The sequence below is a fragment of the Maylandia zebra genome, linkage group LG15 (assembly GCF_041146795.1).
Source record: "Maylandia zebra isolate NMK-2024a linkage group LG15, Mzebra_GT3a, whole genome shotgun sequence".
Classification (NCBI taxonomy): Eukaryota; Metazoa; Chordata; class Actinopteri; order Cichliformes; family Cichlidae; genus Maylandia; species Maylandia zebra.
In genome coordinates, this window is record NC_135181.1 from 16,225,204 (window position 1) to 16,251,432 (window position 26,229).

At 37.2% G+C, this 26,229-nt stretch overlaps 3 protein-coding genes and 1 long non-coding RNA gene across 5 annotated transcripts; 3 read left to right on the top strand and 1 right to left on the bottom strand.

Annotated features, from left to right (window-relative positions):
- Nucleotides 1-920: 920 nt before the first annotated feature.
- Nucleotides 921-5,647, bottom strand: LOC101472328 (protein yippee-like 5). 2 transcript variants are annotated; one of them, XM_012918962.4, is made up of 4 exons: nucleotides 5,468-5,647; nucleotides 4,166-4,319; nucleotides 3,869-3,937; nucleotides 921-1,982 (listed from the first exon to the last, which is right to left on the bottom strand). In XM_012918962.4, exons 2-4 carry the CDS (start codon nucleotides 4,304-4,306, stop codon nucleotides 1,761-1,763), a joined length of 432 nt encoding a protein of 143 aa, XP_012774416.1. In that variant the 5' UTR covers nucleotides 4,307-4,319; nucleotides 5,468-5,647; the 3' UTR covers nucleotides 921-1,760. The 2 variants fall into 2 exon arrangements, with proteins under 2 accessions (XP_012774416.1, XP_004550545.1); XM_004550488.4 differs by lacking the exon at nucleotides 3,869-3,937 and having other exon boundaries at nucleotides 5,468-5,645.
- Nucleotides 5,648-8,961: 3,314 nt separating this feature from the next.
- LOC101470994 (phospholipase B1, membrane-associated-like) lies at nucleotides 8,962-17,401 on the top strand. Its single transcript, XM_076874545.1, has 24 exons — nucleotides 8,962-9,001; nucleotides 10,030-10,114; nucleotides 10,200-10,251; nucleotides 10,670-10,750; nucleotides 11,159-11,224; nucleotides 11,300-11,361; nucleotides 11,681-11,756; nucleotides 11,855-11,962; nucleotides 12,817-12,891; nucleotides 12,994-13,065; nucleotides 13,184-13,258; nucleotides 13,351-13,411; nucleotides 13,874-13,932; nucleotides 14,014-14,087; nucleotides 14,201-14,244; nucleotides 14,351-14,459; nucleotides 14,661-14,712; nucleotides 14,948-15,028; nucleotides 15,120-15,185; nucleotides 15,286-15,386; nucleotides 15,526-15,607; nucleotides 15,697-15,801; nucleotides 17,150-17,245; nucleotides 17,393-17,401. The coding sequence occupies exons 1-24, from the start codon at nucleotides 8,962-8,964 to the stop codon at nucleotides 17,399-17,401; spliced, it is 1,731 nt and encodes a 576-aa protein (XP_076730660.1).
- A 763-nt stretch (nucleotides 17,402-18,164) lies between these two features.
- On the top strand, nucleotides 18,165-21,387 carry LOC143412746 (uncharacterized). Its single transcript, XR_013093290.1, has 4 exons — nucleotides 18,165-18,237; nucleotides 18,410-18,487; nucleotides 19,714-19,774; nucleotides 21,329-21,387. It is a non-coding gene; the product is annotated as an uncharacterized LOC143412746 (long non-coding RNA).
- Nucleotides 21,388-21,622: 235 nt separating this feature from the next.
- On the top strand, nucleotides 21,623-24,810 carry LOC143412638 (phospholipase B1, membrane-associated-like). The gene is made up of 11 exons (XM_076874006.1): nucleotides 21,623-21,676; nucleotides 22,037-22,136; nucleotides 22,226-22,277; nucleotides 22,368-22,448; nucleotides 22,530-22,595; nucleotides 22,674-22,768; nucleotides 23,020-23,101; nucleotides 23,182-23,286; nucleotides 23,364-23,459; nucleotides 23,609-23,683; nucleotides 24,413-24,810. The coding sequence occupies exons 2-11, from the start codon at nucleotides 22,111-22,113 to the stop codon at nucleotides 24,686-24,688; spliced, it is 954 nt and encodes a 317-aa protein (XP_076730121.1). The 5' UTR covers nucleotides 21,623-21,676; nucleotides 22,037-22,110; the 3' UTR covers nucleotides 24,689-24,810.
- Nucleotides 24,811-26,229: the final 1,419 nt, after the last annotated feature.

The window sequence follows — 26,229 nt, forward strand, 5'->3', positions numbered from 1 at the left end:
GCACTTTAAAAATTATAAGACACATTGTGTTTCTTTGAAGCAAAATATTGGCGGTATAGTGAAACATATTTTGCTTTTTTGAAACATAATATTAAGAAATGAAGGGCAACTCGACACTTCCTGTAGGTTCCTAGTAGTTAGCTGTGGTATAGTGAGAATAGTATGTAGGATTTTACTTTGGTGCCTTGAGTTTTCCATTACGACTGATATGCAACCAAACAGGTATGTCTATATAAAGTTCAATATGTTACCTTATTTGAGCTATGAGACCAGTTTAGACTGCTTTCAAACCTAGAAATTTGAACAGTCTAATGCAATATTTACAACAGTTTGTCCAGTTTATATTAAACGATGTGTCTCCTTTGATTTAGTCGATGTCAAAACTGAGCTGATAGTCTACAAAGCAAAAAATAATCTAGGACTTTTCTGTTTTATAAATGCGGTGGCATAGGGGTTAACAGGTAACCAGTTTAGGAAAATATACTTTGGTCATGACAGTAAATATACTTCATTTTACTGTGTGGCAGATATAAATATACAATATCATTAACATCTGCCAAATAAGAATTTATAATGCACATCATTAAATTTGAGGAGGAGTCATTTCAAGTAAGTATGCATAATTGTTTCCCCCTTTTTTTTCAGATTGATTTCACTTATATCAGGTTAGCTTGTCTACGTTGACTTATGAGAAAGTATTCAGTCACAAAGCATACCGAGAACTGCTTTCACTGGCCAAAATTGTAATAAACACAAGGTCTAAGCCACTGGTAATGACAATATTTAATGATAAAATGATTGTTTAAAAAGGCAAATAAACTCAGCACATTAAAAAAAGAAGAGAAAACTAACCAGATTGTGATTATTTGGGCATATTATGTAAATCTAGATATGCACACACAATAAAAAAGAGAATTAAATAACTGCATATTTGAAATCATTTGTTGTTTTGCAAATAAACATATCACAAGTCTGAAATACTGAAACAAAAACATGCTTTGTTAAATAAAGGAAAATAAACTGGATAGATTAGTAGTGATGTAGTGAAATATTGGCATTTCTAACTCTGTAGAACATGTCAAATCAACTTTACTGAATTTAGGTTTATTTATATTTATAGAGTCAAATAAGAGGTATGGAAAGGTAAAGACCCCACAATATTGTTTTTGTCATTTAATAGATAAAATAAACTAAGTGACAGGCTTAAATTGCTAACCTGTCTGAATGAAAATAACCTGAATTATAACATTTTATATCAACTAATAACTCTTTTAAAGGTAATTCTCTAGCACAGCTGAGCCCATAGGGCAAAGCATCACATTGAACACTTTGTAGAAAATGATTCTTTTGCAGTATAATGTTTAACAACTCACTCTTAAAGCAAATTAGACCCATTGACAGCCTCAGCTTTCAAGATTCACCGCATTATCTTTACACAGAAATCTGAGCCTCCTGTAAGGCTGCAGGAGCCACGTCTCTTCGTCTGACAGCAGCCACCATCAGCTACACCTGCTCATCACATATTGGACATGAAGATGATTTTTAAATGGGAAGAAAAGCAACTTTATTTGCCCTTTGAGGAATAATCCCCATCAGAATTGAAAAATATCTAACACCTTGTTGTCAGTTGTTCCCACAAACACCCAGCCTGTGATATTTTGGTGTAGCTGTAGGGAGAAATGGAACACCATCAATGCAAGTCCATGTTCTGCTGCTGCTGGAGGGAAAGCTTTGGTATCCACAGATGAATATAAATGAACTCAGGAATTGTCGGTCGGGACGTGCTCGAAGCCTTCGCTCTCCCTCACCAGCGCCCTCTCCAGGATGACGCGGCCCTCCTTGTAGCGCTGGCTCTCCTCTGTGGCGAATTCGTACATCCAACCGAGTTTGCTGTTGCAGTTCTTGCAGCTGACATCACGCACCATGTGCCTCCCCGTCAGCATGACTCTGTCCTGCACCTCGCTGTGCTGCAGATTCACAACCTGGAGAACACCAACCACACGTCACTGTACCGCATAATTGCTTTTCAAAAGTGATCAATACTGAGATCATAATTATTCAACATGATTTATTCCAGGTAACTGGTTTCAGTAAATTAGAAAATATTAAAGTAGTGAAATTGGACTTTTATAGTAAAGCAAATATGAAAGAAAGGGATGAGCTGAAAGACAAAGTGAGAAAATTGTTAAAAAACAAGACAGTGATAATTTTATCTTGATTATAGTGTTTTGTTTGGAAGCCAGAATTGTAACAAACTACAGCTTGAATAATTGCACCAACTTTAAATCTCAAAGATAATCAACAAAGATTGATCCAATAACAACAATTTTGGTTTGAAACTGTTATATGTATTTTGGGTTTTACCTTCATGCAAAACATTTCTGAAAGAAAATCATCTGGACTATAATATTTATAAGTTTTGTTCACTCAAGCATAAAATATGTTTGTTTTTTTTGTTAATGGAAATAACATAAAAATGCCATCTGTTATGTAATGTACCACAGACTCTGTGCCTTAGCTAATCACAAACCAATTGTGCCTGCTTACATAGAGCTTTTCTACCCTAACACAGGACTCAAAGCACATTTTACTACAAGCCACATTCACCCATTCATACAACAACAACAACAACAACAACAATCTTTATTTATAGAGCACATTAAAAGCCAGGGGCATGCCAAAGTGCTTTACATGAAACAATAAAACAATAAAATGATTTACACTAAAACATCAGAATCATATAGGTGTGGGATTATGTTCACAGGTAAAAACCACTAATAGGAACAGTCAATAGCACACAGCTGTAGCAAAGAAGAACTGTACCATCATACACAGTGATAGAGGACATAGGCAACGCAACAATAAAATAATAAAATAATTAAGACTATAACGTCAGAGTCATATAAGTGTGAGATTATGTTCACAGGTAAAAACCACTAATAAGAATAAACTATAGCACACAGCTAAAGCAGAGTAAAGCTGTAAAGCTGAACCATCAAACACAGTGATGGAAAACATTGACAGCACAGGACAACGCAAAACAACCAGACACATTAGAACATTAGGACAACTCACTAGAAGCAAGGCGAGAATTTAACTGGTAGAAAAAGCAATTTCAAACAGATATGTTTTAAGCCGTGATTTAAAAGATTGAATAGAATCAGACGCCCGGATGCCAATCGGGAGACTGTTCCACAGCTCAGGTGCAGCTAGAGCGAACGCTCGATCACCTCTAGACTTCAAGCGAGATCTGGGCTGAACCAACAATGACTGTGAGGAAGATCTTAAGGCCCTCATAGGAAGATATGAATTTAAGAGTTCCTTAAGATAACTTGGCCCTGTGTTATTGGTAATTTTAAAAGTAAACAACAGAATTTTAAATTGAATACGAAATTTCACAGGCAACCAGTGCAGATCGGCAAGGACGGGAGTGATGTGATCAAACTTCCTAGTTTTAGTTAGAATGCGTGCAGCGGCATTCTGGACTGTCTGTAATCTATGTAAGAGGGTAGAGTGGAGACCATAATAAAGTGAATTACAGTAATCTAGTCGTGACGTAACAAAGGCATGGATAAGCTTTTCCAAGTCATTGTGCGGGATGTAATGTTTGGCCCTGGAAATAAGGCGAAGTTGGTAGAAACTAGATCTGACGACAGCAGATACTTGTTTGTCGAGTTTAAATGAGCTGTCAAGTAGCACACCCAGATTCCTAACAGTGTCAGGGAAAGAACTAGTGAGAAAACAAAAGCATCATGAAGTTTGGCATATACAATTTCATACAGTGCTTTGTTCTAACTGTAACAAACACAACCAGTCCAATGCATGAATCAGCAGCAATTAGGGCAGGATAACATGCAGACTGGACGACCTGGGTTTGAACCTTCTGGCCGGTGGATGACCATCTACCTCCTGAGTCACAGCCACCCTCATTTAGGGGCTTAAGGAATCCAAAAAGAAGGAAACAAATATGGTGACTTTAAAGTTTCCTAATTTCAGTTAACCGCTATGTACTTTGACAGACTTTAACTCTTCTAATACTTCTTAATATGAAAGTAATTATTTACATAGCTGCATTAAATATACTAAACAATCACTCTATTGTTTAAGTTAAAGTATTTTAACTAAATAACATCAATGTTGTCCATCACATGAGAAACTGATGTACCTTGTTGAAGAGGAAAGCCCGGCCAGTGGCTCCGGTGAAGCGGGTGGAGATGAGCTCAGCTCGGTTGGTCAGGATGGTGTCACAGTTGGCACAAGAGAAGAGGCGAGTCCCACCGATGTGGTCCAAGAAGATACGCCCCATTTTGAAGCTTGGCCTTCATAGTGAAGAAAACAGCCCTGTTGGAGTATGCCTCTCACATCTTTCTTTAGATTGCTCTCACACATACAGTGGGTTTTAAAGTGATGAACAGTGTGAGACTCTTTGATTTTCTTTTCAAGTTTCATGTGCAAGAAACTGACAAAAAAGCCATGTGTCAAATTGGCCACAAATAACAGAAAATATTTTACTGTCTGAATGAACACTGTCCTTTCAAATAAAAAAATAATTGAAATACTAACATCACAAAGAGATAAATCAGAGGGGTTTAAATATAAAAAGAAATCTTTATGTGCAAGAAAACTTCCTCTTTGTTGGAGTTGCCAGATACATTTCAATTTGGTACTTTTATACATTAACAGCTGAGTCATTCCATCTGAAATCACAGTGGGCCTTTTGCTCACCCACCTCAGATTTATCGAAAAATGTCACACTCCAATGACTGGACATAGATAATGATTGCTGTGGAATATACGCGTCATATAGAAAAAAACAAAAACAGAGCAACCCACCTATTTTCATCCTTCTTTTCCCCCAAATGAAATCTGAGGCCATGTTTGAAAATGAAACAACAACAACTGGTCTTCCATAAAGTTTATCGTATCACACTACTATGATAGTCCACACAATATCTGAAAGACTCGAAAATATGTTGATTAGCTCCTTTAGGTGCTTTTCGATTGTTAGCTTGTGTATTGGTAGAAAAGGGAACTCAAACAGCTTGTTTTTATTTGAGGGGGGGGGGGGGGGGGGGGGGGGGAATCCAGACAGAGTAATCAAAAAACAAATATTCACCACTTACTTTTAAAATAAATAAATAAATATGATTTTGTACCGTACTTGTAAAATAAACGTGGGGTTTCTGTTTTTAAAGGGACCCCTTAAAGGCATCATCAGGCCGAGAGCTTCGCCAATAACAAGGTTAGGAACATATACAAACTACGTTTCAACATCGACATCGTAAATTATAAAAAAGGATAGTTTTTATAATAAACAAAAGATTCAGCTGAAGCGGACTTATGCCAAAAACCTTCTCGGAAAACTATATGATGCCAAATGTAATGCCAAAGTCACCCAAACAATAGCTAAATAAGGATAACCTCAATAGGCCAAAGAAAACCGTTACGTGTGCTCCAAATTTCTCACCTCGTTGCGTTAGCTGAAGAAAACTCAAAAAACTACGGACGTTTCCCTTGTTTTTAGTCGCCGGGTCGTCTTTATATTCGAGTATTTTCACGTTTCCTCTATTGTTATTGCCGTCAAACTCAGCACAGAGGGCAGCGTTTGATGCGATTTCTGTTTTTTTACCCAAGCTGCCAAGAATGATATGACAGCTTCCGTTCAGGGGCTTAAAAATAAATCCGAATCGAAACTTTATTTTTTTAATACTGAAACATTTGTGTAAATAATATTTAATTATAAATGTTAGTGCCCTGAAAAACATCTTAATTGGAACAGTAGTCATAAACCTACTTTCTTTCAGCATCTTCTTAAAATAAAGGCTTTTATTTTGAAGTTTCGTTCTCTCCAACGTTTTCCATACTATTTAGTAGCTTGACGCAGCTCCTACCTTTGACCACTAGGGAGCAACACGTCATACCAAAATAGAAACCCTTTATCAGACCCACATGACTGGATGTTGTGGTATATTTCGTTCCTGCCAATTGAAGCATAAATCCACCAGTTCATTGCTAGATAGATTACCTTCTTTGATTTTTTTTTTTTGATACATGAAGTACAACTACCCTTAAACTGTACAGAAAGTGTCCTTTGTAGTAAATTTCTCCTTTGTTAAATGTACTTTTCATATGTTTTCTTCATTTTAAAGTAAAGGTAAATATGTCAACGAAGGTTGAATCGCGTGCTTGTGAGCAAAAACTGCAGACCGGTTTATTTTTAGTCAAATTTTCCATTGTGCTAATCTTGCAGTAAACAGTCGGTTTACCTTACAACCAAGATTAACCAATGGGATTTACCCAGGAATGTGTCCATTCAAAATAGAACCACAGCATACTTGCACCACCTGCACCAGCTTTCATTCTGTAGCCTCATTCTCCTTCCATGGCACTTTATATCTCTTCGTCAGACTTTCGTCAGCCCCCTAAAACCCATTTCCTATGTTATAGTGAGTCAAGCCAGTTTTCCAGAATAACACGTGTAGCTCTTTAATCTCTGAGAGGACTCGTTGCATCTGCTGTCACGTTAGACTAATGTGCTCTGAACAGCCAGAAAAACAATCAGGAACATTGGACTGATTGTCAATCATTCCACTTAGTGTCATATGTGAAGGCAGTCATTTCTCCATGCATTGTCTTTTTTCCTTGTTATCTATTTTTGCCACTCTCTTGTTTTGCCACTAATCAGGGATTTGAGGGGTTTTATTGTGACTTTTATGAAAACTATTCCAATACTTCCCCGTATTCATGGGTTTTTCAGTAGATTTACTACTTTAGTGCAATCTGCCAGTTTACTTTTCTCATTTCAGTGCCTGATACAAAGGCTCCGAAACTTTGTGCATTACTTCTGAAGTTGCTTCTTTTCTCCGACAAGTCCATGGTGGAGAGTCCCAGTATTTAAGCCCTATCTGGGACTGTCCACCAATTGCTCTTAGAACTGAAGAAGCTTTTTGGGTGAGAGGGGAAACATCTTCAAGGAAACTTAAAGAAGTCCAGATGCTTTTCTTTCCAAGCTCCTCAGACTACGATGACCTGGATGACTGAGAACCTTCACAGACATATTCTCTGACCTCTCCTTTCTGCCACTCTGCCATAGGTGCAACACATAGAGATAGGCAACCATTGACACTCACACCTACAGCCAACAAATTCATTAGTTAACCTAACAAGCATGTCTTTGGAAGCCACACAGGTATACTCCACACAGAAAAGCAAATTCAAACCCATTACTTTCTTACTTTCTTTGAGCTTATCAGTGTCATTATATCATCATATATCATATATCATCTTCAAGCTGTGTCCTTTGAACAAATAGGATAGTCCCTTCCCTGCATGAGGATTTATGACAGCTATAATTAACTGACTAAGTATAACTGATAATAACAGAGAAAGACAGCTTACTGTAAGCTGAGAGAGCAGGCAGGAAAGAAAGCCATACAGAAGATAAATGAAAACAACATTAAAAAATAAGATGCTTCAGCAGCTGCTTCTGATCTCTCTGCTGGGTCTCACGTGGACATCAGGTCTCCACTGTTACTATAGCTCAATCTAATGCTCATGTTTCATGTTTGTTATGATGATGTTTTGTTTCAATTTGACAAATTATAAATATATATTTTGAAAAGGTTCTGCATGAAATGTAGGAATTATGTACGATTTACCTAAAGTAAATTTTGCAGAAGTCAGGTGTTAAAATAAGCTATTTTTAACTCAGTCTGTTAATACTAACATTACTACTTGTACTATTTATTTGCTTATTTTGGAGGTTTAGTTGAAATTATTGGATTTTGATGTATATTTGCTGCTATAGTTATTTATATAGTTACTATAGTTATTAAAAAAATAATTTAAGTAAAATTAAAATATTCAGTATATGACTGTCCAGTTGGTAAGAGTGATAGCAATACAGGAAGAAGATGTTTGTGTTTGTTGTGCTCCTCTTTTCCAACCAAGAGTGGATTTGAGCCAAGTCTGCAATTGAATAAAGAGTAATACTTTTGCCAAAAATGCTCCTCAGGGCCTTGAACTTCTGTACTTTGAAGCATTTTTATCATTTGTTATCTCTTCACGTTTTCTAGCAGTCGGACTGCCGTGCTCTCAGATGATCCCTTCGCAGGAGCCTCCTTCAACTGGTAAATTAGACAATCATATGGTTTTATGAACAGCCTTCGAGGAGAACAAAGCTCTACAGCTGACACTATAATACTGATCTTTATGATAAACTACAACTCAGCCATGAAGTGTCTGACCACGCAAAAGTACAGAGCAGGGTCGGTGAGTGCTGAGGTACATAGTGCATAAAGCTCTGCTGACTCATTACTGTAGTCCTAAACATCCTCTTGCATTAACAACAACAACACAAAAGCTGCACTGGGAGATCGATGTAGGTGTAATGATTAAGTCTGAGTAGAACGTTTAGCATGATTACTAGATTTGATAGTTTTAGTAAACTTTCCTGTTATCACACTTTTTAAAACTTTTACTGGGATATAAATAAATGTAGGTTATAATAAATGTATATATATAAATAAATAAAACAACTTCCCTGCTGCACACACTAATGTAACACCATCATGGGACGATCGTGGCTCAAGAGTTGGGAGTTTGCCTTGTAATCGGAAGATTGCCGGTTCGAGCCCCAGCTTGGACGGTCTTGGTCGTTGTGTCCTTGGGCGAGACACTTCACTCGTTGCCTACTGGTGGTGGTCAGAGGTCCCGGTGGCGCCAGTGTCCAGCAGCCTCGCCTCTGTCTGTGGCTACAATGTAGCTTGCCATCACCAGTGTGTGAATGGGTGGATGACTGGTTGTGTGAAGCGCTTTGGGGTCCTTAGGGACTAGTAAAGTGCTATATACAAATACAGGCCATTTACCATTCATACCTTTACCCAGATTTGGTAACTAGGCTAATCAGCTGCATCATTTTATTTTTTGCAATTTTTTCAGTTAATGTTGTTAGGCCCTCAGATGTGGGTCTGCTTTCCGCCATTGGACTTCACATGCGCAGGTGAGCACAGTTTACTGTTCAGCTGTGATAGCACAGTGAAAACCTACACAAAATTAGAAATTCACACTTTGGTCCTTTTCTACAGCACTGAGCTGTCCTCAGTTGTATCAAGACTTAGAGGTAAGTATATATCTTTAACAGCTTCTGACATTATATGTGTACCTAATAAAGTCGCTGTTGTTTTTCTGGGCTTCCCGTGGGACATAATGTGAGAGCTTCAATGTGTTCAAGTGTCTCTGGGATAATATAAAAGTAACCAAATGGCTTGATCCAAGCTTTACCCTCACTAGAATTACAGCACCTTACTAAATACACTCATGTCACGAGGCTAATAATTTTTTCCTGTTATACCACAGTGCTTTATCTATACAGCACTGATATGGACACAACGTGATAGTTACTGTTACAAAAACACTGCTATCATGTTCACGTCAACTTGGCAGGGCAAATTAATTTTTATGATTAATCTGCAGTCAGAAAGCTTAAACCTAAACTAGTTTTAACAGCCACACAGAATAAAACAAAGATACTGTACTGTGATTGAAGGTGAGCAGTAAACTCTTGCGTTTAAGAGATTTAGGATAGTAAATATTGGCCTCTTTTTCAATCTTTCTACTCTTGGGCCTGTATGATATTTTAATACATAGATATCATCTAATATGCCCATCTAAGACACATAGTTCTAGCTGTGAGCACAGATTTTTCAGCCCACATGTTGTTCAAACTTTCTGTTTATGAGAGGCAGCCATTTAGAAAGGAAGTTGGCTTAAAGGCAGAAGAGTTTAAAAAGTGTTTCAGCTCTTGTAGCTCTAGTTCAGTTCAATTTAATAGAAATGAATTTATCTAGCACTAACACACAGCCACTTCAAAGTGATCTACTGCAATAAGGCCCAGTACAGGGGACACAATTCTGCTTTTAGAGCTTATTTTGAACTGTGAATCATGCAAAGCTACCCTATGAGTTCAAGAGTGAAAATAGGGTAAAAATAAGTGCTAATGTTAAACTTGTGTTACCTTCTCTCAACCAGAGCTGATGGTTCTGTTCAATCCTGAACTGATTAGTCACCTCTCAGAGGAAACAAACCTTTACACCTCTCAGCCTATACAACACAGGTACAGTGTGTACTTTTTGGCTCATGAGGAAAAGCTATGATTGCATATGATGGCTTAACTCCTTCATGTTATTTTATTTTTGTAGCACTCTGGTGGATCAGGCAAAGAAACTGTCCCTCTATCTACAGAACAGTCAGGTATATTCTTGCATTTTCCAACCTTAAGGATAAAATTTGATTTTATGCTTTCCATGGTGAATCAAGAAGATATAGCTTATTTGGAAATGAGGGAAATATTAAATATTCACAATAAAAGTATTCTAACCAACCTTCTCAGAAAAAATATATATAATTCAGTGTTTGTTAAAAAAAACACACACCAGAAAACAAAATATATTCTCTCATTATTGATTTAATTATTAAAAACTGGAAATTTTGCAGAACTATATGTTTGAACAGGTGTTGTTTTAACCTGCTGTGCCCTGAGAAAAATATCTAAAGATCATACTTGCCATACAATTTACTAAACATGTACCAGTGCATGGTGTTTCTTACAGGTTCAAATTAAAATTATTTCAAGTTCAAAAGTAACCAGCAGTGACTTCACCCCCAACAGGCTCCCAATGTGAATCGGGACTGGAAGTTGGTGCTTCTCTTTGTTCAGCTGGATCAGTTTTGTGCCTGTGAGGACCAGCAGGTAAACAGTGAAAGACCTTACTGAGGTTCCTTAATCTTCAAGAGCTCAATGCCCAGAGTCCAAATCCCTTGTTATTCATGTTTTATAGACTTTGTTGCCTTAATACTGTAGTTACACAGCCCAAGCTATCAATTCTTATCAGTTTCAGACTTGCACTATCCCAACTTTCCTTCATATATGCAAATAAAATTTGTTCTGTAGATATGTTGTCACTGTTGCTATTGCAAAGGTTGCCTTCTATAGCGTTTTTTGGCTACTTAGCATTTCCTATAATTTGATTCACATAACACATTAAAGTATTAGCCGACAACCAAACAAACAAGTGACTGTACTGGTGACTCTCTTGTTGTAAAAAAGTAGCATTAAAGTCACTAGGAGTTCATGGAGTCTGTTGTGTTTGTACTGCAGGTCTCATCAATTATCGCGGCAGTGGTCAAAGAGGTGGATAAGGCTCTGCAGTTGCTGCATTCTCGGGTATGTTTCATATTATACGCAGGAAGCGATTTTACTTACAATGTGTTCATAAAATTTGCAAAAACTGTGCTACAGCTCAAACGGACCATTGTCAGTGTTGCATTATGGGATGGAGAGCATGACACTATGCAGAGCAAGTAAGTTCACTTTTTCTTCCCTGACCTTTAGAGAATGACATCAAAACAGATGGCGTGCATGTGTTGAAGATGTAAAAGGAATTAAGATCTTTTTTTCCCAGGAAAATAAATTAATTAGATGACATGATGATAAGTCAGTGTGGCAATACAAAATGTCACTGCTGTCAAGTTAGAGAATGTTATGTTCTTAACCCGTTTACTTGTTTCCTTTAATAGTTTTATTTTCATTTTTTAATTATTCACTGTTGGGGTAGATTGTTTTCCTTTAAACAGGAGGATCCATATTAAGTTTTAATGAGTAAATGTGTTTTACTGACAGATCAGGCCAGTGTTTGGAAACAAACAGTGAAGGGGAGCTCAGGCTCCTGAGAGCCGTGCTGACTCAGTCTCTGCAGGTTTGTCCTTATTTCATGTTCAAATAGTGTTTGGATTTGCTTGAGGGTATAGCTAACCTCTTGCTGATAAATGTTGTTCCTAAACTCCCTTTTCCCAGGAATCTTTGGATGAGCTGTTGGTACAGAAACACTGGTACAGTGACAGAAAAGACTTCACTGTTACCCTTCAGGATATACCTTTCATCACAGACCCATCATTTATTGCTGTGAGTTAAATTCAGATCATATCATCCTTTTATTCTCCTATAAATCCTTTCAATTGCACTATTTTGCAAACCCAAATCTTTATTAGTGCCTTAGTCACACCTGCAGTTTACTGTGATCATTTCTGTCATCAAAAAAAAATGCTAGAGCCTATGCTGACACATTTTTACCGGGCAAAACCTGAACATTTTTATTGTGATTGAAGAAATTCACCCAACCTTTCTCTTTATAAGGCTTGAGAGAGCAAAAATTTATTAAATAGTGACCTATTTAACTTTTCTTCATCCATTTTGTTGCAACAGCAGTTGGTCAAATTGAACATGAAGTCAACTTCCTTTTCTAACAGTTTTTTTTTGTGGATGTGTATCTGTGAGGAGCACTTTAACATTAGCTTCTGAATATACAAGCCCCAGCCACTATCTCTTTAGACCTTCTGTTTATGAAGGGAAGCCAATCAGAAAGGTTAAAGGGATGTGATAGGGAGCTAAAACAGTTAGTGTAGTAAAACTAAAGGGCTTCAAGAAGGCCCATCAGGGTGATATTAAATCGAGTGTTGTAGTCTATTTGTATGCATTATATAAAAACTACTTTCAGGTGCTCCCTACGTCACAAGGGATCACCACAGCAGGTAGTTCGCACAGTGGTTTAGCAGGCGTTTTTATGCAGGATACTCTTCCTGATTAAGTCCCACAGGGATTTGTGTCTCATCCCAGCATCTGTGAAAATCGACTCCCAAAGAGTACAAAGACTTTGTCTTCTCAGTAGATGATATTAAATGTCTGTGTTTATCTTCCTGAACTGAACTGAAGATATTTTTTATGCACTGTACATTGTCTGTCTTTCTTGCTTTTAACAGAGAGGGAAGCATCTCACTGAGTCTGAAGCATTACAGCACAAAGATAAACTGTTGGTGCAGATGTGGACAAACCTGGTGAGGCTTGGGACTCTCAAAGTCGAATGCACTGGCACTTTCACACCCAGTTACTCTTCTCGGTATCCCAGACATGAAAACAATGAGCCTTTTGTCTCTTAGCTGCAGGTCACAGTTGCCCAATATGAACCAGAGGACAATGGTAAGATCTTCACATTGCCATGTCCAAGCGAGGTGAGTAATTTTACAGAAAACCCACTTACATATATGGTAATCACATTAGACACACTGTATTTACAGATGATGATTCTGTGCAGCATATTCCTCCTCCTTATCTGTCTCCCTCCCTTAGGAACGACCCTACCTGAGGACAGAAGGAAACTCTCCGTCATATCACCACAGCAATAGCTCTCCTCTCCTGGAGCCTGTGAGTTTTGTCTACAGCCAACCCGAACCAGCTTTGGGCCAGCTTTGCACGCTTCCTGTCAATTTCTGATTGTGCTCTGTGTGACTGCTCAGTTTACAGGGACAGATATGCCCTGTGAGGACTTAAGTCCCTCACCTTCCACACCCACTTCAGGTAAGATGACATTAAAGGCTTTTCTTGAGCACTTAGGTGACCTTAAATTAGCAAAAAAGTAAAACTGATTTTATCCAAGATCTGGCTTTTTATATAACATATTGAAGGTTATTCATTTATTCCCCACTTTAGCACATGGGACTAAAAACTACAAAGTAATACCTCTGACACTGTACAAACTTCAAGTCACAATATAAGATGCTTTATGATGGAGCTTTGTTTTTGTTGTTTTTTGTGAGATGTCTTGGTTTCCTCAGTCTGTAAAATGTAAAGTGTTCTTTAAATCTGCCCTTTCAAATCATCCTAATAGTACCTCCCAGTACATTGATACTAGTATACAATATTTGTAGGAGGTTTAATTTTATATATTTTGTATTTATGTGTATTCTAAATACAATATTATTCTACACTTGTCTTATTAATTTTATTTATTATTCTGACCATTTCTTCTGTTTTTTGCAGTCCACAAACTCAGACCTGGAGACGTCAAAGTTGTTGCTGCTGTTGGCGATTCGTTGACAGTGAGTCATTCTTATCAACTTCTCGTTATTTAGAATTGAATAAGTTGATCCTAAAAGTTTTTAAAACCTGCTGTTTTTCAGGCAGGCAATGGCATTGCATCCAGGCCATCTGATATCCTGGATGTCTTGCGTCAATACAGAGGTTTATCCTGGAGGTGAGTCAGGACTCTTCAGGTATCCCTTAATGTTGCAGCAAAATACTACTATTAAACTTCCTGGGCTAGTGTGTCACATCATTCATGTATTTAACTTCATGTCTATTTCCCAGCATTGGTGGAGATGAAAACCTGACTAGCGTCACCACTCTGCCCAGTGAGTCATTTAGATAACCAAACACATTGCTCAACATTACGTGTGAATTTTTTTTTCCTTGATTGTTATTACTATTCATTGTTGTTCATTATTATTGTTATTACAGACATCTTGAAATATTTCAGCCAAAACCTGACGGGCTACTCTGTTGACACGGGTCAGCAGGACACACCTCAAGCATTCCTTAACCAGGCTGTGGCGGGAGCAAAAAGCCAGTGAGTCCTTTTAGCACAAATACCTGCCTAGAGATTTGTTACAGGTGATACATGAGTGATCAGCTTGTAGAATATGTTTTTCTATACTGAATGAGTACAGCTGTTGTTTTTGCTGTTTAAAAGTTTTGTTGATGTTAATGGTTCAACTTCGATAAAATGACTCTTTAACCATCAAAGAATTGTCTTTTACTGTGTTTTTAGTGATGTACCAACCCAAGTGCGTGCTCTGGTGGAAAGAATGAAGAATGACTCTGTATGTTTAAAGATATTTGATCTTTAACAATATTTTTACTTACCAACTCGATAGATCGATCGATCTATCTATCTATCTATCTATCTATCTATCTATCTATCTATCTATCTATCTATCTATCTATCTATCTATCTATCTATCTATCTATCTATCTATCTATCTATCTATCTATCTATCTATCTATCTATCTATCTATCTATCTATCTATCTATCTTCACATTTGTGCATGTTGCAGAGGATCAACTTTGAATCAGACTGGAAGGTGATCACCTTTTTCATTGGAGGAAATGACCTGTGTGAGCACTGCTACAACTCTGTAAGTACTGGCATGTAGTAAGAACTCATAGGTCATTTTTAAAGAGCCAAAACGGTCACCAAACCCAAAAATGTTATATCTTGGTTTGCAGCTACGTTACTCTACAGAAAATTATGTTCGCAATGTCCGAGAAAGCCTGGATTATCTTCACAAGGAGGTAAAATCATCAGGCAGGCTGTCACATTTATATAGATGCAGTATGTATGCTGGTCCTGGTCAGTGTTAGCATTAGTATTAACTTAGCTAATGTCTGATAGGTGCCTCGGGCTCTGGTGAACTTAGTAGAGCCTCTGCAGATAACACAACTAAGAGAAATGCACAAAGATCCCTCACTTAAATGCCCAACCTGGCTGGTGAAGTGAGTATCACTTTTTTGTATTATGAGATATAAAAAAAATATGTAGGTAATGCATTGCTCAGTTGCTCTTTTTATCGTCCACAGTTATCATTTCATAAATAATCTTAAACTGTTGTGTAACCCCTTGTTATCTCTCCAGGATTATGTGTCCTTGCGTTATTTTGCCAAAGTCCAACTCTGAGGCTCTTCAAATGTTGGAAGACCTGAACAGAAGCTATCAGGTAGAAAAGTCCAGAAAAAGGAAATCTCATTAAAAAAGGAGCCCTAAAGTCAGTCCCCATTGATCGTCATTGTTTTCTCTATATTTCAGCGAGCATTACATGAACTCGTGGAGTCCGGCCGGTATGACACTCGCTCAGACTTCACTGTGGTTATCCAGCCTTTTTTCAGAGACATCATTTTCCCCAGGCTGCCGGTCAGTAATAAAGCACAGAGCACAGGATTTACGGGTGTTTATCCACAGTTCACCTTATCCAGTATGTAACAACATGGCCCCTGCAGCAGTACACAAGGATTTTGTCGTTATTCCACTATAAAACCACTGAATCAATGGCTTCCACAGAATCTGTTCAAGCAATTCTGTAAATTATTCTGCAAAGCATAAGGTCTAATTTTGATGACCTTAAATCATCAACAAAAGATGTCAAATTTTAAATACTAGCTAACAAGAGAAAGGACTATTGAATTTCTGTAGAAATTCTTGTGAGAAATTGTTTGTGTCACGGCGAGTGGGGTGAGCCGTGTGGAGATAATAAAGGAGGATCCAATCGCAGGCACTTGTAAAGGTGTGAAGGTGGTTTATTGAAAATAAAGTACAAAATAGTAAAACGGCAAATGGGACTGCAGACTATCTAAACTGAGAACAACTAAACTACAAAACACGAACCAGAACACGAACATGAACATGAACATGAACATGAACATGAACATGAACATGAACATGAACATGAACATGAACATGAACATGAACATGAACGACGATGGACAGCAGGGAGAACACACAGATGAAACACGGTGGATACACAGACGGACCAGCAACTACTACAACAGAAGACCCGACTTAAATACACTCAGAGAAACACAGGGAGATTACACACAGGTGGGGGACACAGCTGGAAGTAATTAACGAGATGAGACAAGGGAAGTAAAACAATACACTCACATTAGAAGCAGACCTTCACAATAAAACAGGAAACACGAAATCACTACACAAAGACACAAACTCAACACTGAGAGGTAGACAGAAAATAACACATGGAACTCAAACTATACATGAGACAACAAATCCTTAACCACGAATAAACAGAAACATACTAAATATACTTGTGATTGATTGATTGACTGATACTATTCCAAAGTTAAAAATCCACCTCTAAAGGTCACTCTATTCTGTCTGGTTTCAGTGGTTTGATTTAATCTGTATAATGATCGTGTCTTTATGTGATCTTTATCATTTTAGAGTGGATTGCTCCTTAGAACAGTTCAGATTGTGTATTTTAAAAGTACATTTCTCAAAATGACAAATTGCTCCCTTAACGATTAAGGTCAATGTTAAATCCTAAGTTCTTACAAAAACAGCTTTATTGACATTTTAAAAAGAAAAGAAAATACTGCAGATTCTTTCTTTTGTTTCTTTTGTTTGTTTTTGTATTTTGAAAGATCTCCTGGTCCTGATCAGATATCTAACACAGTAGTTATATTCTGACCGATGCAAGTAGTCCAAAAATCTTAACATTTACATATTTATTGTGCGTTTTTCTCAGGATGGCCACCCTGATCGCTCTTTTTTTAGTGCTGACTGCTTCCACGTCAGCCAGAAGGCCCAGACCATGATGGCTCGCTCCCTTTGGAACAACATGGTAAATATATGGCAAACAAAAGGGACTCTTTTTGTAAAACACTTATTCTGACCCGTATATATTTTTGCTATTTGATACTTTTATTACTACAAAAGCAACATAATATGACATGAGTATTTGATTCCGACTGAACATGTGTTTGTCAAGCACCAATAAAGACGTAGTTGCCACACTTCAGCTGTTTCATGTGCTTCTAATTGTGCCACATCAGCAAGGATTTTTATATTTCTTTTGACATCTCTGCCTGTGCCACTGAAGAGCCTCAGTGGGGTCAGCCATCACAAACAGCAGCACTTACCTTCTTTCGTAAACAAAAAGAGGCTGTTACAGTATTTTGCACACATGCCATTTTGCTGTTGACTGCATTATTAATGACTGTTGGGGATGTTGTTCTGCTTCATGAAAATATTAATAAGTGGGTCACTGCATGGAAAACAACAGTGTTTCACCCCCCCACCCAGAATCAGAACATTATATAATAACTGTATTATATCTAATGGAACTAGTACTATGGAAATTTTCTGAATTACAGGCTTTCAAAGTACTTAGTGGTGGGTAAAAACCACTATGTGCTCCCTCAACAATGCCATTATAGCTACTGATGCTATGTGTAAAAGGCAGGAACATTGTAAATATCAGCTGATAAAACTACATTACTAGTATGAGTAGCTGAGCTTATAAAGAATAATATATATTTTCTGTACCCTTGAGATACAAGGATATAAGAATTTATACCGACTAACAAAACTGTATCTGTTAGACGTAATCTTGACTATTTAACAGACTGTTAAACTTCCACTGACTTATTGGTACTGAACATTATCCTAACATGATTATAAACACTATAAAGCTTATTTGCTCTAATCATTATACTTAACATGCTGTGTGCACAAATCACTTTTTTTTTTTTACTCTCAAAGTTGGAGCCACTGGGCAACAAGACTTCTTTACAGGACTTTTCTGTATCCACTGGCCTGAAATGCCCAAGTAAGGTAGGAGACAAGTCAACATGTCTTTGTAAATCCTCGTTGGAAAAATTGCTATTCAAACTTAGCTTAGATTACAAATGTTGTGGTTTCTTTGTCTAGACTCTAGCCTCTATAGATACGCATCTCTTTGTAATCACTATACATCACATTTAATTTAAGTTCTTTTTATCCCCAGACTTCACTTTATATTCGGACCTACAACAACAGCAATTACATCTATTCCAGTCCCTCCCCAACACCTCAGCCTAATACAGTGAGTATCTAACTTCCAGGTTTTTAAGGTCTTTATCCAAAAAAGAAAACCAGCAACTTCTATCACGATTAAAATATTTTATTGTTTAAGAGCCAAAGACCTGAATGGGCCATTAAAATTAGCAACCTACCTATTATCAACCTACCAAGTGTCAATCAGAGCTTTTGAACCACCCAACTTCTGTCATTTATCTGGGTTAAAGTTACTAGGACAGAAGTCTAAGCAGAAGTGTCCAGACCTCTCTCCCCCTAGCTACCTCGTCTACCTCATTCAGGTGTTAGCTGTTCCCAAGCTAGCCATCTTTCCTGTGTGTTCTGGTTCTCTCCTGGGGCCTTCTCCTGGCAGGACATACCCAAAAACACTCCCCTTGGAGGCTTAAAGGAGGAATGGTCAGTTGCCTGAATGAACTCATATGCCTCCTTTCGATGTGTAGTGGTGTGGACTGAAATAGTAGTAGGCTCTGCTCTGAGCTCTTTTTGAATGACTGAGCTCCTCACCCTGGAAGATCATTTCGACTGCTTGATCTAAAGCTCATCTTTTGGTCAACATACAAAGCTTGTGATTGTCATAAATGCCAGGGCTTGTCTCAAAGCACACATTCAAATTACACACAACATTAAAGCTATAAGATTGTTTAAACCCTAGTAAACAGACTCCCTTTTTTTTAGGGTTTGGGCTTTTTTAGTCATGCACCAGAGTCTGTTGGGTCTCAGAGGAAGCTCAGAACTGCTTAACACTTATCTAGATAACTAAAATAGATGCCAGTAATGAGCAGCCCGAGGGCTTATGATGGTTTATCTTGTGCCAGGGACTTGGGTTAGACATGTGGATATTTTGGAATTGGTTTCCAGTATTCTCCTTATTTTTAATTATTTCTATAATTCAGCTAGTATCTCTTATTATTGTTACAAGCTTTATGCACTTTTGTTGTGTATGTGTATTTCCCTCATTTACAAATGCTTGCTTCAAGGCCGAATAAAGCAGTGATTCTCCAGATCTTAGCCCCAATGATAGAAAACCACTAAAATCTAATTAATGTCTGCTTATTTTCTTTGGGTAAGCATTAGATAGAAACCGGTGCAATGCTTGGGCAGACTTTCCATTTTTAAAGGTTAAAAGACACAAATATTGTTTTTAAGAAATGTTATTATACTGATGCTTCACGAAAGCTAAATGTTCTGATTAATGAGGTCTGATTAAAATATTTTTGGTATTTATTCTTTCAGAACTGGGGAAGTGACTTTTCCTGTGTAAATATTGGACCATCTGACACTGTGCCAACTTCAGGTAAGATGGACACCCACAGACACACAGACACACACACAAGACGTGTCCACTATCATCCACTTAATGCAATCCCAATTTCAAAAAGCTGGATAGATTTTGGAACCAGGGAACTTAAAAGCCAAAAACTTTAAGCTAAAGTACCAAACTTTGCAAGAACTAAAACTATGATAACCTATAAGGCTAAACTAAAATTCAATTTAATTCAATTTTATTTATATAGTGTCAAATCACCATAACAGTTGCCTCAAGGTGCTTTATATTGTATTGTAAAGACCCAACAATAAAAGACCCACTAAAATGTAAGACATAAATGTGTCACTCCATCAACACACAGAGCTATCACACATTTGTTGGTTTTGTTCTTAAGATGAATTATTCTTAAATGAAGACATTGATTTGACACAAGTAAAAATATGGTTGATTATATTTATTGTTAGTTAAGAATAAGTTAAGGGAGGGTGAACAAAGAAAAGAAAAATGATGAGGAAGGGAGGGGAGAAAGAAAAAATGGGGAGTGATGGAGAGGTGGTAGGAGAGAAAGGGAGAAGAGGGGAGGTGAAAAGAAAGGGATATAAAGGAGGAAAGAGAAAGGAGGAGAGAAACTCCCAACAATCCCCTCTGAGCAAGCACAAGGCGACAGTGGTTAAGAAAAACTCCCTTTAAAGGAGTGATCAAGTGAAGAAGCAGGAGGGTCCCTCCTCCAGAAAAAACAGAAGCGTTTCTTCTTTTTTTGCCTTCTTCAGCAGGCACTGTTCCTGGAGCTCTTTTTTCTGTAGGATGAGGGTTTTCAGTTCTTTGATTGTTACTGCCATTTCCTCCTCAAGTTTCTTGCATTTTTTCTCCAGTTCTTCTAATTTTGCTTGTTTTTCTTCAAGCTTTTCCTTCAGATCTTTAGATGCCTCCTGTAATAGCTTTGCTTCTTACATGTCTGTATTCCTCTGTTGTACTTTGTTGTACATGTCTTCTAAGTCGTGATTTCTGCTCTGGATTTCTAGAAGCGTACACTGCAGGTCATCATGTATTTTCTCCAGTTCTTGCTCTTGAACCTGCATTTCATTGTTTTTGCACTTCAATTTCTTACTAAGTTTTTCGAGCTCTGTGTTTTTCCTGAGCATGCCATTGTTCTTGCACTCCAAGTTATTATTAAGTTCCTTGACCTCTGTGTTCTTTCTCAGCATTTTAATCCATCCTATGCTGCATGCCCGAGCATTGTTTTCTTCAGTTTTTCCTTTTCTCCTTCTAGTAGATATAAATTCCTGCTTTATATTTACATTTAATTAGAAAACATTTATTTACAAAACAAATGACCTTTCTATACCTTGTTCATCTGAGAAACGTGCTTTGAACATAGATATTTTATACTGGTGAAATGAACCGAATGGCCGCTATTGACGACATAATAAAACATCCACCAGTAAAAAGTAATTAATACTCTGAGTAGTATTTTTTAACACCAGTACTTTTACTTGTAATTTAGTACAATTTAACCAATGTAACAATACTTGTACTTAAGTACAAATTTTGAGTACCCTTTCAACCCTTTGAATATCCTAGTCCACAAGCTGAGGCCAGCAGACATTAAGGTGGTGGCAGCACTAGGAGACTCTGTGACAGTAAGTGCAATAACATAATTATTCCCCCTTTTTAAGCAGAAAAACAAACTTTCTGCATCTTTAAACTGCTGTGTGGTATATTTGTTTTCATAGACAGGCACTGGTGCTAAAGCAAAGAACATATTTGAGCTCAATACAAAGTATAAAGGAGTATCATGGAGGTATGATATATTCCCATTATACATGATGCTGACTGTTATAAACCAATGTACTGCTGATTGGCTTTTTTCACGTATATCTTAAAGCATTGGAGGTGATGATACTCTGGACACAGTCACAACACTACCAAGTGAGTTTATGCCACTCGTTGGGCAAAAACCAGTTACTTTATGGGACTGAAATAGCTGTTTCTATGGGGTATCTAAAGTCTTTAGACAATTCTTTCTGTTATACGTATGTCTAATAATCTCTGATTTACTGTTGAAAACATCCAAAAATATAAAGCCTGAAAAGAAATGTTACAGGAATTTGCCTTTTTAAAACAATTTCTGATTTGCTGTTAAAGATTTTGATTTGAAATTGCTATACAACTTAATAATAAAGATTACATGATACCAAACGACATCCAAGTTAAATCATTACCCCACTGTGTACAAGGAGAACGCCACTCTTGCATATTCTCATTACTCATTTATTTGTATTTCCTCAGACATCTTAAGGAAGTTCAACCCCTCTCTGAAAGGCTTTTCCAAAGGTCAGGGGTTATTGCAGAAACACTTCAACATGGCTGAACCTGGAGTTAAGGCATCGTATGTACACCTCAGTGAAACAAACCTTTCACCAACCCTCTTTCATTTTCTGTAACGTGTTAACGGTCTGTGTATTCACTTGTTCACAGAGATATCCCATCACAAGTCCAAGCTCTCATCAAGGCCATAAGAGAAGATACGGTACATGAAAACCGAGTTAGATTTAAAAATGAGTTACATTTAGCAATTTGTTTGTTTTTGATAATCAGTTTTGGTACATGTGCCCCACAGGAGGTGAATTTTGAAAACGACTGGAAACTTGTGACAATATTCATTGGAGGCAATGACCTCTGCAATTACTGCTTTGATCAAGTAAGTGTTCCCCCAAATTACTGCATTGTACACAAACAACAGTTATGGAACAATAACACAACATGTGCTTGACCTCTGTAGAATAATCTATCGCCCAAGAACTACAGCCATAATCTTAAGATCAGCTTGGATATGCTTTACAAAGAGGTAGGTTATATTTAAAATAGTGAACTATACTGTTATCATGAGTTTAACTAAGTTACATTTCTCTCCATGTATCTTTAGGTACCGAGGTTGTTGGTTAATGTCGTGGAGATCATGCAGATAAATCTGTTGAAATCAGTTACGAGGAACACTCTGGGCTGCTCACTAATCCAGAGGTTGGTTTTCTAGTGCGTGTCTTTTCTGACCTTTTCATAGAATGAAACTGGGATTTTACATATGTCATGTAAATCACTTTTTCAAATGTGAACAAATAAATGTTCCTTTGTTTTACAGATGAGATTGTTCGGAGATGATGTTTGCGTTGACTGTATCATTTCGACTGTATTACCATATTTCAATTGGTCAGCTGATAATGTTATTCCTTCTAAGGACAATAAAACACAATATTAAAAGGATTTTTTTCCAGGACCAGCTGTCCCTGTGTCATCAACCCATCAGAAAAGTCTCCAGAGCTTGAGGAGATGAAACGAATCAATCACGAGTACCAGGTCGGGAAGCCGTTTGTTTTAAAATCATTTCAATAACTTCTTTATTTAAAAAAAAAATCCTTTCTGTTATATTTCTTTAGTCTGAGCTCCAGTATCTTGTATCTGGAGATCTCTATGACGGAAAAGAAGACTTTGCTGTCGTACTTCAGCCATTTTTACATAATTCCTTCATCCCTAAAATTGGAGTGAGTAACTGAGAAACAAACCAAACACGAATTATCAAATGCACCCATATTGGTACTTTTTTCATTTTTTTCACCAGGAGGGTGAGCCAGATACAAGTTTCTTCTCTGTAGACTGTTTCCACATCAGTGAGCGAGCACATGCTGAGATGGCCATTGGTCTGTGGAATAACATGGTGAGCTGCGGGAAATAATGAACCAAACTGAAGCAGGGTGGTATACTCTATGCAAACTTTTAACTCAGTAAAAAGTATTAACTCCGTGCAAACGTTTCTTTTGGCTTGCCATTTTAAAGATTTCAACTCTTTTTCTTTCTTTCTTACAGTTAGAGCCTATAGGGAGAAAGCAGGCCTACAACAACTTCACATATGACCGCTCCAAAATTCACTGTCCTTCTGAGGTATTTAGGAAGATTTTAGAGAAATTCTACTAATCATGTTGCTACAACTATTTAATAATTAGTTAATTTAATTCCACTTACAATCTATGATTTCAAAAAGAGTTTTTTTATTTAAAAAAAATACCAAAAGTATAAAAAAAAGCAAAAAATATTATAAATATATATACATATAAATATAGGGGCCACACCTGTCAGCTAAGACCAGGAAACTGAGGCTACAACTTCCACTGATTCACCAAAACTGGACAACTTGGTGTAAACAGCCTGACAGCAATGTCCTTTTTTTTTGTTAATAACAACAGTATAATCATCTTCTGATGGCTGTTTCCAGCAGGACAGTGTGCCATGTGACAGAGCTCAAATAATCTCAAGTTGTTTTTTTTGTTTTTTTTACCATGATAATGAGTTTACTGTACTCAAATGCCTCTAGTCAGCAGATTTCAATCCAAAAGAACACCTTGGGGATGTGGTGTAATGAGATTTTTTTTTTAACATGGACGTGCAGTCGACAAATTCTGCAGCAACTGTGTGATGCTATCATGCCAATATGGACATGTGAAGATGAATAGGAGAAAATATTTCACAATATGTCAAACGATTTTAAAAATCTAGTGGATTATTCCACAATGTCACCCAAAATTAATTTTTATTTCCAGTGTTTCTCTAAAGTTCAGAAATTCTTACATATAGACAGCTCTTGAGCTTTTAACCATTTTATCTTTCCCATAGGCCAGTCCGTTTATCTTCACAAAGATCAACAGTCTTCCAAGTCCATCAGGAACCACACCTACTCCATTTACAGACTCCACCCACAGTTCCAGCTCTGCGTTAACAGCCCCTGTGCTCAACTGTCCCTCCTCCACCCCTGTGTGGGTGCCTGTCCTTGTGGGAATTGTAGGTTTAGTGGTGGGTTTTGCTGCCTGTTGGATAATTCTGTCTCTCGGTCATCGGCGCAAAAGCAAGGCAGAGAGAAAAGAGCTTGAAATGAAAGGAACAGCTTTTTAATGTTGTCTAAAATCGTGTCAAGAATCAAATCAGTGAGCTGAAATCTGGACAAGACTTCATGATGGAATTTAGGTTTGAAGCCATCTCTCAAATATTTAATTTTACTATTAAAATGTTCTTTAAAAGTGCTAGCAGGTGTGTGAAATGTTTGTAATTACTTTGTATTGCACAGACATTTTGAACTATTCATAATTAAATAAATGTATGAATCCTGACAGTTTGTACATTTCACTCTCATCATACCCATTTTTATTTATTGATGAAATAAAAATGCTACAGTATTTGAGTGCGGTTTGATTCATTTGTTTAAAACAGAGTTGAATTTAGTGTTTTTAAATCTTCTAGTAGTTTTTTTGTCCAACAAGTGAAGCATTAACTTTGTATAAATATGCAAATATTCTCTAGAGAAGAAATCCCACTGGCTCTGGTGATCCCTCTAACCTTTTCATAGCACCCAGCAGCAATTTGATATTTGTGGTTTGGATTTATATAATGAAGTTGCTCAGCTTATCAGTATTGTCATACTGTTATTCATTATCATGCTACTCTCAGGGTGAACTGGAGTAACTTTGAAGATCACTCATTTCTGGCTGCATCTCAGAAAGCGCTCAATTGGGCAAATTAAGAAAATGTAATGTGACTCCCACCTTACTCATTAATGTCAGTAAGCAAATGTTGCACACATGGAAAACTAAGAAGGTGAACTGGAACATATTGATAATGTATAGTATGTCTATATCACATAGATAAACATTATTTATTGGATTTGTTTATGGAAATCACATCTTTTTCTTTTCTTTGATGGAATTTTCTCAATAAAAGACTTGAATAAACTATGATGAAGAGTTTCTCCCAGGGGAAAGTGACTTATTTTCTCTAATCACTTTGGACAGTCCCCTTTCACATCTGAGACAAATATTATGACTTCACACCATGTGCTGAAAGATGCATTAATACAATTTAAGGACAAAAACAGAGAAAAGCGGATAGAAAACAACAATCAGACAAAAGTTGAGATTCCTCCACTGCCTTCTCTCTCAGACATCTCGATACCTCCACAGGTTTGCCGCTTTTCATCCTTATCATAGCTCCCCACAATCTCTCCATCTAGCTGTAAACATTTAACTTTAGTAATCACACCATTAAATGGATACGGTCTTATCTATCCGATAGAAAAAAATGCATACAAATAAAGAATAGTAATTCACCCTATCTTTACTGTATGCAAGGTGTCCCTCAGGGTTAAATTCTAGGCCCCCTGTTATTTTCACTTTAATTAAATGACTTGCCCAATGTGTGCAAAATGTGGACACAATTATATATGCTGATGATACGGTAATTTTTACACAAGCCAAAACTGCTGATGATGCAGCCCATCAGCTTTCATTGGCATTACATTATTTTAAAAATGGCTGAATGACTCATGCCTGTGCCTTAACGTTAAAAAGACCGTATCAATGTTTTTTAGTTTAGTTTAGTTTACAAAAAGGGAAAAAACTATTAGTGTAATGGGTCAGTGCAATATCAGGACAGTCAGGGCA